This window comes from Panulirus ornatus, chromosome 57 (genome assembly GCF_036320965.1).
Source record: "Panulirus ornatus isolate Po-2019 chromosome 57, ASM3632096v1, whole genome shotgun sequence".
NCBI classification, from domain to species: domain Eukaryota; kingdom Metazoa; phylum Arthropoda; class Malacostraca; order Decapoda; family Palinuridae; genus Panulirus; species Panulirus ornatus.
In genome coordinates, this window is record NC_092280.1 from 29,633,642 (window position 1) to 29,647,224 (window position 13,583).

A 13,583-nucleotide genomic window follows, 5' to 3' on the forward strand; every position below is an offset into this window, starting at 1 on the left:
CACTTGTGTGCATGCATGCCTACTTGTGTATGTAACCTGTTGCATGTGCATATATTCCTGATTGCACTGACATGTAATGAACTGGATTCCATGCCTGTAAAAACTTTCTTCTGATACAGTGTGAACTGTAATTCAGAAATACTGTACTTAACATCTTGTTGTATGTGCATGAGTGCCTATGTGCACCTTGTTGTATGTGCATGTAGTTATCTATCTGTACTATATCAGACAGTTCTACACCTGTGGGGCCCCAGCTCTTGAACATTATTTATAACAAAGCTTCAAGTCTTGTATAACGTCTGCATGTGCCTGTTTGCATGTGCATGTGTGACTGCTTGTGTACATCTAACCTTATTGCCCTAAACCAACCAAGCAGACTCCCATGACTTAAACCTATGGATAATGATCCTTATGACATTAGAGCGAGGTCCTTCAGGACACTGAAGGAGGGGTGGGGTTATCTTCCACTATCAGACCCCAGCAGCTGTCAGGTGTCAGCCCTGATAATAACAAGATAACCTCCCCAACATCCGCCAGGCCAAGCCTGACCTCACAGAAATCCCACATAAAATATACGATGTCATTTCTCTGAAGGATTCCAGGATTATAAAATCTCTACTGGCCAAAAAGAATCTCAATCTATTTCACAAACATTAGTGAATTTTTGTTTATCAGAAAAGGCTGACAAGATGTTTCTGCCAGTTCTAGAGACACACCCAGTTAAAAACAGAGAAATCAACCCCACCTACAACACCAATCTTCAAGGAGAGACAAACATTGGGGGGCACATGTGTAAGCAACACAACAATAGCCAACAATAACAACTTTAACCTAGTATCAAAAAGATATGAATCTATCTAAAACTTGCTACTCTAGACTTATGGCAAGTTATGCTTCCTTTTACATCCTGTCTGGACATTCTGGTGATCAAAATCAGTTAGATTTAAGTTCGATTCAATGTTTTCAAATGTCCTTCAAGAATACTTATACCTACAACCTCCCAGGAAAAAAGAGTTACAGTGACTGAATAACACTTGCTCATCCTACATATAAAGGACTTTTTCTCTACGGAGAACACAAAGCCCCCTAAACCGTAACTTTGTTTATAGCAAGACTTCATTCTAGGATATAACCCTGTAACCCTACAGTCAAACAGAGGAATCCAAGAAGTTACTTTTTGATGTATACAACCAGTGTCTCTATTCAGGACACTAAATATGTATGTAAAAAACGAATAAAGTTAATCATATAGAAAGATTTCCAGTCAATTATGCCAATACACTCACAGGGATGCATTGCACATACAAAAACAACAATGCAAAAATGGTCCTTCTGGTACGCAATTGCAGGAGGTGAGGGGAGTGCCACTGCCCTTCCTATCAACCCCACGGCCCATAACACTGTTCTTGAAGAGTGGACATAATTGCTTTTCCAATAATTGTAATACCTTCATGCTGCCTGACAACATATTACCCTATAATCTGTAAGCAAATGCAGTTTTCTTTTTATCTGTTCCTGGTACTATCTCATTAACATGGGAACCAGACGACAATCATAAAAGAAAAGAAAATACTTTTAAAGTGAAGTTTCTGTACCACACACACGAGAGAGAGAGAGAGAGAGAGAGAGAGAGAGAGAGAGAGAGAGAGAGAGAGAGAGAGAGAGAGAGAGAGAGACTGACTCTGGTTGGTGGGATAGTTGGACTTGGACATGATTGGCTGTTTGGTTGGCTGCGTGAAAGTATAGTGGGTTGAATGGTTAGTAGCATGGTTGACTGGCTTTGTTGTTAGCTGCCTAGCTCTCTGATTGGACTATGTGATTGACTTTAAGGTTATGTTGTAGGCTGGCTGACTGTGTGGAAAGCTTGGTTGCTGGTTAACTAGATGAGTAGCTGGTCTGGTGGCTAGTTGGTTATATAACTGGTGTAAGTAAGAGGATGTCTAGCTTATACAGATAAATAAACTGGGTGGTTGGTTGACTGGTTGTTTAGCTTATTCGAAGACTCAATTGGTGGAAGGCAGCTCATCAGTTAAGGTGACTGACAGGCTTATGAAAGAAAAACTGCTGCTGGCAACATAGGTGAAGACTGGATGTAACAGATGATTATTTAAGTGTCTGACTGCTATAGGCTGTCAGTGTTACACTGACTCTCTGTGGCTGGTAGATTAGATGACAAAGTGGCTGTGGATGCAAGGTTAACATGGTGAATGACTGAAAAGCTACATGGCTGGTTACATTGCTGACTAGTTGCAGCTTAGATGCTCAATGAATGAGTGAGTGTCTGTCTCTGGTGGTAAACTAGCAGTAAACAGACACTGGTATGGAAACTGGCTAACTGGTTGCATATAAGATGCTGGCAAGATGGATGGCTGATTACCCAAGTGAGTGGATGACTGGGCATGGGAGAAAGGAGAGTCAGACAGTTAGTTGGTGAGTTATGGCTGAAAGGTTGGTTGAGTATTCGTGAAGGAAAAGCTGGCTGACTAGAAGTATGGTTGGATAGGATACTGATTAGCCACCAGCCACTTACTACAATTGGCTGACAGAGTGGACAGGAACCAGAGCGGGTGGGTATGTATTTCACTGATTTACCTATATACAAGTGATGTGATTTACTTATCAATTAATACAGTGATTGGCTTCCTGACTACCTGACAAAATAAGACTGGTAAACTTATAAGCTGTCTGTGTGACTGGTCAAAGAAGAAAGGGAGTATTCAAGCAAGGCGTGAATCATGGCAAGCTGATAATGATGAGTCTCATACAGGATGTGGTGGTGATGGCTGTTCCCTGCGCTAACCATCTTTCAAACATGCATTCTTCTGTTACATACACGAATCAACTATACATTTATATATCAGTCACCACTCTACATCATAACTCTCATATCGACGGAGCAGTACACCTGTAAGTTTATATGAATAAAATCAATACATAAATATGACACTTACTACAGCAAAACATAAGAGTACACTATTTTGTAGTACAATCCAAGACCCCATTTTAGAGTGCTAATGCTGCTTCAAGGCTGAGCTACAATCAGAACCAGGGAGAGGATGAACTCCTTTGCTGTGAAAAGTTCTTCAAGATTGTACTCCTTTTCATCCACTGACAACAATGTATATGAGTGTGTGGTACACACCATAGATATATATTTAGATAATAAGCTTTCAGACAATGGTATACATGAGTTATGCAGGTGCATTCAGTAATGCATCATTACTGATGATGTGCATGAATGACAATAACGTGCGAACAAATAAAGGAAACTAAGGTAAACTTGACTGGTCAACAGACAGGTACAAATGAGAGGCAGTGGAGTAAAAAATCAGCAAAAAAAGTGCTATATGCATATGAGTGCTTGCAGTACAGGGTGTAAACAAATAATAGCAGTACACAGTAGCATCAGCAAGATCCAGAGTAGTATAAAAATGCAGCAATACAAACTACACTGGAACAAATGTGTGGAAGAAATATACAATGTGGCTGAAAATGACCTCTAGTTCTTAAAAGCATACCCAGTGATACACAACACAGTAAAGCATTAATTCTTATTAACACCATATACAGAAGTGCACATGGCTATGTGTCCAGCACAACCCTGAAGGGGCCCAGGAGTGAGCAGGTGTTCTGGTACCAGCGGAAGCCACACACTTCCTGTCGCACAGTGGCTTTATCTGCCCCCTGCTAACCCTAGATAACATCTCCTACACTGGGTAACCCACCAAAACAGATGGCCTGGATGTCTGACATCTTATTCTTTTTGAAATACTTACCATCATACAATCTTTCTTTAGCACCTCAAAAACATCTCTCTGGAACAACCTAAAGGACAGGCATGATGGCACTATCTAACTTTCATCTCAATTGAAATACATCTCTAAGGTCATTAACATATCCCATCTGCTTTTGAAAGAGAGAAAAAGCAGAACCAGAGCAACTAAGGAAAATATAATTATTCGTTATCTATGTGAACCCATAATATTCTTCATTATTTGCTTTACATGTTATTAGTGAACTGAAAATATCATGCTAGGTGTAAGAAACCTAACTGAAAATATACATTAAAATATTTCATATATTTTTCATTATACTTAGATGCTGTCTCCCGCATTAGCAAGGTAGCACAAGGAAACAGACAAAAGAATGGCCCAATCAATCCACATATACATACCTATACATTTCAATGCATACATACATACACATATACATACATACACATACACAAACATATGTACACATGTACACATTCATACTTGCTGCCTTCATCCACTCCCGGTGCCACCCCGCCACACATGAAACAGCACCCCCCGCGTGCACATGAGGTAGCAATAGGAAAAGACAACAAGGCCACATTCATTCACACTCTGTCTCTAGCTGTCGTGTGTAATGAACCAAAACCACAGCTCCCTTTCCACATCCAGGCCCCACAAAACTCCATGGTATACCCGAGAAGCTTCACATGCCCTGGTTCAATCCACCGACAGCACGTCGACCCCAGTATACCACATCGTTCTAATTCACTCTATTCCTTGCACGCCTTTCATCCTCCTGTATGTTCAGGCCTCAATCTCTCAAAATCTTCTTCACTCCAACCTTCCACCTCCAATTTGGTCTCCCACTTCTCCTCGTTCCCTCTACCTCTGACACATATATCCTCTTTGTCAATCTTTCCTCTCATTCTCACCACGAGACCAAACCATTTCAATATATCCTCTTCTGCTCCCTCAACCACACTCATTTTATTACCACACATCTCTCTTACCCTTTCATTACTTACTCGATCAAACAACCTCACACCACATATTGTCCTCAAACATTTCATTTCCAACACATTCACCCTCCTCAACACAACTGTATCTACAGCCCATGCCTTACAACCATATAAAATTGTTGGAGCCATTGTTCCTTCATACATACCCATTTCTGCTCTCCAAGATAATGTTCTCGCCTTTCACATTCTTCAATGCTCCCAGAGCCTTCGCCCCCTCCACCACCCTGTGACTTCCTTCCACTTCCATGGTTCCATCTGCTGCTAAATCCACTCCCAGATATCTAGAACACTTCATTTTCTCCAGTTTTCTCCATTCAAACTTACTTCCCTCAACCCTACTGAACCTAATAACCTTGCTCTTAATCACATTTACTCTCAGCTTTCTTCTTTCAAACACTTTACCAAAAAGATGAAAGCCAGCAAGGCTGCGGGTTTGCATGGTATTGCAGTGGAAATTATCAAAAAAGGGGGTAACTATGTTATTGACTGGTTGGTAAGGATATTCAATGTATGTATTGGTTCATGGTGAAGCACCTGAGGATTGGCAGAATGCATGCATAGTGCCACTGTATAAAGGCAAAGAGGATAAAGGTGAGTGTTCAAATGCATTAAAAATATATTATAAAAATCATGAGCCCGGTATAAAACAAAAAGGCAAAATCCCTGGTGGCTTTCAGCCCAGCTGACTTGACTGAAACACCTGATAGCATCACTGAAAAGAGGATGCAGCTATGATAGATTTCAGTGGAGTAGAACAATGTCAGTGCAATCCAAGTGACTACCTAATTTTGGTTTCTCCTTTCCATCCACAAGCTCTCCAAAATTCACATATCAAAATAATGACTTGAGGAATCCATAATTAAAGTAATCAGTCTGAACAATTTAGTAGCCTACTTTTGCTAAAAGAAAACCCCAAATTTTCTAACAAAGTGAAAGGAAAATCTTAAGGTTTCCCAATGTAAGCAACCAGGATTGGCTGATTTTTAAATAATTATCTCTGGTTTCCATTTTCTAGGCATTACAACCAGGTAGTTTTTTAAATGAGAACTTTGGTGATCAAAATGATAATACATCTGACAACATACATGGATCTAATAAAGATTCTGATAATGAAGAACTGAAAGTTAATAACAGTAGTTTGGCTGCAGCAAAAATTTTATCAAGCTGGCTGCACAGAGTATATAATAATGACGTCAGCAATTTGTCTCGAATATGCTCCCCTAAAAGTTTGTTATTTCTCCACAAGCCAAGGCCTATAACACTTATTTCTGTTGTTTTTGTATTCTTATATACTGTTCTTTTATTTCATGAGACTGTTTGGATGCTATACCTAACTAGCATCTCTTCCCACACTCTCACCTACCCAGTCATTAATACCACATATTACAGTTAACATTTCTATTTATTTTAATAAAATATACCTCTAGAATAGTACAAAGTAAACTATCAATCAGTATAAAATCTACCTAAAGCAAAAATTTGCATCTACCACCAGATAGCTAATGAAATAGCAACCTTCCTTCAAAATAATCCAAATTCTATTAAAATATCCCATGACTTCCCTTGCATTATCATTTATACCCTCCAGTAAGATGGATGAACCATCAATCACTTTATCATAAACAGAAGTTCCATCATCTTTCATGTTTGTTACATTTCTCTAACTTATCTTCCCTTAAAACATGCCAACGCTATTCCTCTTGCATTAAACTCAATAATGAAGCAACAACTCTGGTCTAGGGTCCCAAACCCAATACCGTACTCATTCCATACAAATGTCTTCTTTGGCATGAAGGGAATTAAATGCAATGGTAAAAGTCTAACTTTTCATGTGGTACAGCCAGAAAGAATGTACAACAGGTGAAACAAGGTTAAGAATAATTGAAATACCATGGATGAAGGAGGTGTAAACCATAAGGAAAGTGGATGAATTCAGTGAACTTGTGATGCTGATGCTGGCAGCCAAAGGTACTCGTAAGTGCCATGAAAATGACTGCAACCAGGATATGGAGGATGAATAAAGAAACAGATCTCATATTGCATCTCAACAAAAAATAGAGATATGAAGTGTTTCCTTGGGGTGTAGAACTAAGCTAACCTTGTTTCAATCATCATGAGGAGAGAATATAAATGTATATGGGGATGGAGTTATAGATACAAATGACATCATCTCGGGTGATGAACAGAAATCATGACCCACAAGGATTCGATTCAAAGTTTGAATTTTCCAATGCACAAAACTATATCATGTTGTGGTTAATATAAGAATATGTAAGACTGACCAGTTGATGAATGAACTCTTGCCAGCAGAATGGTTGCCCATTAGCATCACAGTAATCTTTTTTCTAGGAGGAAGCAGTTTCAAGCCCAGGCTCTCACCAATGGCTACCAGGCCTGTGGAGAAAGAACAAAGGGTCATTTACCTTCATTTGTACCAGAAGAATAATAGCTAAAGTTAACTACTAATAAACCAAGATAAAAAATCACATTCTAGAAGACTATATTACTGACAGTAAACAGAAAAAAAAGAGGACTTTAAAACCCCTAAGGAGATTAACTAACATACCTAATCCCACATGAAGTGCAGCCTAAGAGCTGAAGGAGTCCCATAAAAGGGGTCTTTGCCTTAAGGTTTCATTACCATTGCAATACAAATATACTTAGACATTCCTTGTTCTTACAAGTGTCTTTCATGTTCTCTGCTGGCAACATCCATGCAAAAGAAAGTATAACAGGAACTTTGCTCTGGTTTATAACTTTTGCATTAAATCCTGAATTCTTTACAGATATATGAAACTAGCTGCAGTATCCCATTTCAATATCATGATAAATATCAAAATTGTAAATCAACATGTCCTTACAAGTAAATGCAAAGGAACATGCAATAATACATAACTTCAAAAAATTAATAAAAATTACAGCACCCAGAAAAAGCTGACACATTAAAACATACACATATATGCAATATGTATATATACCATTATCTGGATCAGTATAAAGGTTATGACATTCTTTCAAAATCTTCTCGTTGACAGACACAGTGGCTGCTTCAGCAGTGTTGGCCGTGCTACGCTGTTTGACCTTCCCGGACATTCTGCAATATTCAAATGGAATATAACACAAAATAGTAACCCATACAAAGTCCATAAAACAAAGTACCAGTACCCAACAAAAAACATGCAACAAAAAGATAAGGTAATATCACACTTTTACTATAAGTATTTTTATAAATATCATTTGTAAATCTGAAAATTACTGTGCACCATAAAAAGGGCTGCAGCGTTTACAGCTTAGCACAAAAGACCACTATGTAATTGAGCACTTCATCCATGAAACTGAGAGAAAAGTAATTCATAACTAGGAATTGTTTACAGTCATGGTTTGAGTCAAGGTCTGAAACAAATCATATACCTGCAAGTGAACATAAGAAATGAATTTTTGGGTGTGAATGCATCAATCAACTTGAAACAGAACCATACATTCTTAAAATGACAATCAGAGAATCTGTAAAACAATCGAACTGATTTCTGATCTTAAGACTAACGAGTCAAAAGAGAACATTTCTAAGACTTAAATGCAACTATCTACATTCTTCATGCTGCCACAAAGTCAGTAACGTGGTCCATAAGAAATCAATTTTCATCAGTAGGTGGTTGTGCAATCATTCTGTCTCAAAGTCAGTGCTCTTAAATACAGTTCAGCTTACCCAAAAAGTTTTCCACTGTAACTCTTGCATCTAAATCCAATACTCTTCATGCTACTTTTTAAATGTAACTTGCCTATCTAATTTTTCGTTCTCTTCATCACAATTTTTCTATCTACCATCCACAAAGTTTATATACTGATAGGTCATAAAATGATAACTTCCAAGAACAAAGAAATCTTTTTTTCAGCACCCAAAACAAATGCCAAAAAATGGATAAAACAATACACAAGTGCCCATTATGAGACGAACTGTATAAAATGTTTTTAAACCTTGATCTATCCCACCCAAGCAACCGATGTATGCTTGTGCCATTATGTCTTGGCAAGTTTTTCTTTACAGCATGTTCTGAACAAATGTTAAAGTTAAAAGAAATGCACATTAATGGAAAAAATTATTAGAGTAAATAAGGCAGGAAGCAGAAAAAGAATCAATATCATGCTCATCTGACCATGTAATAGCACAGTAGTTTGAGGAAAAATATATGTATGATGCAACTCTAAGCAAGAACTAAACACTTCAGTATCACATATATTTTCCCCCTATACATGACTGCCAATTCCCACATTAGCAAGGTAGTGCCTGGCACAGACAAAGAAAGGCCACAGCTGCTCACATCCATTGTCTAACTGTCATATGTAATGCACACTAACTCATCAATGGTTCCTATATATCAATATATCAAGCTATGGAAATCTTCAATAAACTTAATCTCTCAGGCATCATTTCATCATAGAAATACCATCTACTGGCAAAGTAAGATGATCCTAAATGCTAGTGAAAGAAAATATGAAGCATATGAATATTACATCAAACTGTGAATCAGTAAATCTTTCATTTTTTCAAACTATCCAGCATAATAGCAAAGTTCTAAACAACAATGCTCATAGCCATCTAAAACACATGTAGTAATTCCTAACTCCCTCGCTTTACCTTAATCTTTATCATGCCCTTCCTCTACTTCTTTAAAACTGCTCATTCCCACCTCCATTCTTTCAATAGCCCTAAATCATCAGAATATTCCAGTCTTCACTTTTACAGTCACACATTCCTCTATGCCACACCTCATTCAAGCCTCATATCTTAATACAGTACCAAATCTTCTTACACCACAATCCAGTCTTAGGAAATCCAACTCCAAATCATACACTTTCCCTATCATTTTGACAGTGTTCTGTAAATGAGGAATTTGTGCCAACAGTGGAAAAGAACACATATCACTCCTGATTTCAATTAAGAAGACAGAGAAACCCTTTTAAATTACAGACCATGATTACAAAGTGTGTGCAAACCTCTTGGATAAAAATGGGCAAATATGCAAACTGCATACAGGGAAAGCATGAAATTTATCAATAATAATTAACATGCATTTACTTAATACTTAAAAGTGACAATTTACTAAGGGCAAAGAATGGTTGCATAATCTGTATCATGACTGCTAGAAAACCTTTCACCATTACGCCCAACAAATAAGTAATTCAAGTACTGAGATGTTTAAGTCTTTACGTGTCTGTGCAATAAACGTGTAAATATAGGATCATGCATAAAATGTTAAAACTCCCAATATAAACAAAGAGCAAATACATTTAACAAAAGGATGACACTATTCTTTTCTTTTACAAAGTACTCCATTACTAACTACTGGTAAGTCTTTGAAGGTTCAATAAAAAATTTCAGGGGGCACAGTTCATACATATATAGATGTTTTGTAGATTTAACTCAAAGAATCTATCCCCAGGGTCTCATCATTTCCATAAAATTCTGAGTAATCTTTGATGACTAAACTTTCACATGCACAATTTGAATAAAGCTTTACGACAATGGGTAATGCAAATGTGATCATCCATTTCTATCAAATTCCACAGTATTACATCAACCAACAAAAGTGAGCATGGCTTTGATCATGAGGTCAAATGATGAGTAAAACCACAATAAAAGATTTACAAAGGCGCAGAGTACCGTTAGATCGTGCCAAACTCAAATTCGGATAAGAAAGATGTGGGTAGGTTCAAATCAAAACCAGTAACACTCTTATTCACTACATGTGGAATAAAGCAGGAAACATTACTAACACACCTGCTTCATCAGCTACCACAAGGCATTTTCGGAAAATAAACGAGTTGTGACTTTGTTCTTTCTGAAAGCAGAAGACAGTCAAATATGGTATCATGCATATTTCAAAACTATAAAAAATCATTAAGTGATCTCTTACCACAAACTACTCATACCTAAGGGCATTCACTTAATTTCAACAGAAAAAGACAAGTTTCTGGCACTTTCAGCAGATTCATTGTTTTTTTCTTATATTCAATGAACATTACACTATGCTGTATATCACAAAATTTAAAAAAAAATTCTATGAATATCACTTCTTTACATTTTGAAACCCATATTTGTTCCTTTTCAAAGCTCTGTCCACTTTCTTAAATCAATGAAGACCATAGGATACTGAGCTGATCAAAACATACAAGTAATACTTCCAGTCAAAGTCAATTTAAACTATCATCAGAAATGCATAAGTGGAGGTTTATTTTGAAATAATTTTCCAATTATCCAATATCTAACATCAGTATGTGGCTCCAAGGGAAAACCTTACGAATTGTGACTAACAATATTGCAATCATACTTATTTCATTGTCTTACTAACTTATGCTAACCTGCCTCATAGTTATCATACATGTTGACCATGAGCCATTCACATGACAGGCTTATCATCAGTGCAATGGGAGTCACTAGTCTTGCACACCAGGTAATGGCACGTGTGTTCAGATCCCCTGTGGTGTAAATGATAATCATGTTTTTAACAAATTCATGATGTCTTTTATCACTAGAATTCTATCCCATTATTAACCACATTCATTAGGTTCATACTTGCACTGAAATGAGCCAAACCTTTCACACCTTCCTCTAAGGTCTTACTAATGAGGAATGAAAAAATGCAAAACTATTGGGCATGAGTTAACCTAAGTGGAATGAATGAATATCATAATCAGTTGACTCTTATTCCACATGGAGCAATCATTTTTCTTGGGTTAGTATTTCTTTTCTAAAACAATTTGTTAAATCTTTTAAACCATCCCAAAAGATGTAACTTACCCTAACAGTGCAAGAAGTTACTGCTGCATGTGCAGCAGTATTCTACAAAGTTTACCAATTCCAATGACATCATTGATTTCAATAACCAAATTCATCAAGTTGCTACAAATGACATTTACCAGCTACAGTATGAAACCTCACATACATTACAAGCATTTATCCGAGTTACAGTATAACATGTAAGGCCACACTGAGAAACACCTCCAGTAACGGTTCAATAAAAGTTGTATATCCAATTACAAATGAAATGCAGAAGTCAGATTTCCTGATCATAACCTGAAAGGCATGGTTCCTAATCTGCACACAATCAAAGAAACCCACCGGCATAATAGACATGCAAGATTTAAATTTCACCATAAACCATTAGCCACATAATACGAGAAAACAAAAAAAAAAAAAAAAAAGGACCCAGAAATGCCTATTTCTTAAAGCCAATAGAAACATTGTTATCTAATCAGTTTAGAATTTTAAAAGGACTTAAATAAGTTCTTACAAAAAGTGCCAAACCAGCCAAAATAAAGAGGCTATAAAATCCTAGAAGCCATGGCTCTAATAGCCTGTCCAAGCAGAAGAGGAAACCAACAGCTTGGTCCGAGACTGAACTGTAGAGTTAGAATTCTGAAACCAACATAAATGATATGACAGTTAACCTGGGTTTGGGTATGTTGATTCTGTGTATGCAACCTAAAGTTCCATGTAAATAACTTATCTTTTAAAGAGATGTAAACTTTCTTTCATGTACATCATGCTTTTTAAAATACAAAAGTAGGAATGAATGTCCTTTTGAACACAAATCTAACCCCAACATTAAAGTCTCTTTCCTGCAAGGGCTTATTTCAGGGTCTTACTAATTACAACACAATTATACTAATCATTACATGATTTACTATGACCAAGAGCGTTATAATGAAAAATCTTCCCGAAATAACTTGTTCCTTCAAGGGACATCTTAGTTAACTTACAACATATTCCACACATATCTAAGCTTTCACATCTAAGAATCTTTAGGAAATTCTGGCAAATCATTTATCCTCACACTACCCACACACAATAACTTCTGAATTCACTTTTTACATTTTGTCTTTCCAATACCCTTAATCCTAATCATCAGGTCTTGCCAACACCAGCTTTTTCCATAAAGCTGAATATCTCTGATATAATTTTACCTTTCTTCTCCAGCAACAGAGGGAAGCTGGCGCCTGCCAAGAATTCCGTATAACACTAAGAAAACAAGAAAAAAGTGGACATACACAGTGAAAGGTACCTAATTCCTTCCATACATCAACTACAGCCTAGAAAGTGACACACTTTAAATGACGTGACGTGATGTAGAGGGAGTCACTCCCTATTTGAAGTCCCACGACCCACGGCCACTTCCCCCGTGGCACCCCAGACCCACTCCCTCCACACCTCGCCCACCACACCCCACCCAGCACAATAAACATGTAAGATATGTCTCTACCACAGTCAGCTGTGGTTGACCACATCTGTATACCACACAGGATAAATCTCGCACCTTGCTGGGGTCGAGAGGTGTTGACGTCCAGACGATCGTTGCGGCAACTGAGGTGACGTCCCCAGATGTGTTCGAAAACCGATCTCACCGCCCGCCATCATTTGAATATCCACAAAACCATCCTCTTGTAAATCATTCACAAAAAACATACACTGAAAAATATACATTATATAAACTGAGCCGCTCATATGAAACATACCTTGAACGTTTTATATTCATCGTTATTGTTACAGAGGTGCGGTTTATTTAGATGGGTAGCGGCCCATGAAAACAAGTGGCAGTAATAGAGTGATTCAAGCGATTCCCGTCCTTCCGGCCGCCGCTCTCGCCCCTTCCTGCAAGTTAATACCCTGTACCTTACATCCTCCAAAACATTATCCCATATCTTCATGCAAGATTACCAGTAACACTAAATATGCCTATCTACTCCATTAACAGGTAAGGAAACATTACACCATTCTAAACGGTTCTGAAAATTTCATGTTATATAAGAA

The 13,583-nt window shown here is 37.5% G+C and overlaps 1 protein-coding gene across 3 annotated transcripts in view; it reads right to left on the reverse strand.

The window, feature by feature from the left end:
• The window catches only part of LOC139766385 (uncharacterized), a 42,881-nt gene extending 29,640 nt beyond the window's left edge, over positions 1 to 13,241 (reverse strand). Inside the window, exons 1-4 of one of the 3 annotated variants that reach the window (XM_071694949.1) lie at positions 13,090 to 13,157; positions 10,554 to 10,614; positions 7,753 to 7,868; positions 7,057 to 7,168 (exon numbers count right to left, since the gene is read on the reverse strand). In XM_071694949.1, coding sequence (XP_071551050.1) covers positions 7,057 to 7,168; positions 7,753 to 7,867 — 227 coding nt within the window. In that variant the 5' untranslated portion in view covers position 7,868; positions 10,554 to 10,614; positions 13,090 to 13,157. Of the gene's footprint in view, positions 1 to 7,056; positions 7,169 to 7,752; positions 7,869 to 10,553; positions 10,615 to 12,823; positions 12,937 to 13,089 lie in introns of those variants that run through there. The other 2 variants (XM_071694948.1, XM_071694950.1) reach the window with 2 other exon arrangements.
• Between the last annotated feature and the right edge of the window lie 342 nt (positions 13,242 to 13,583).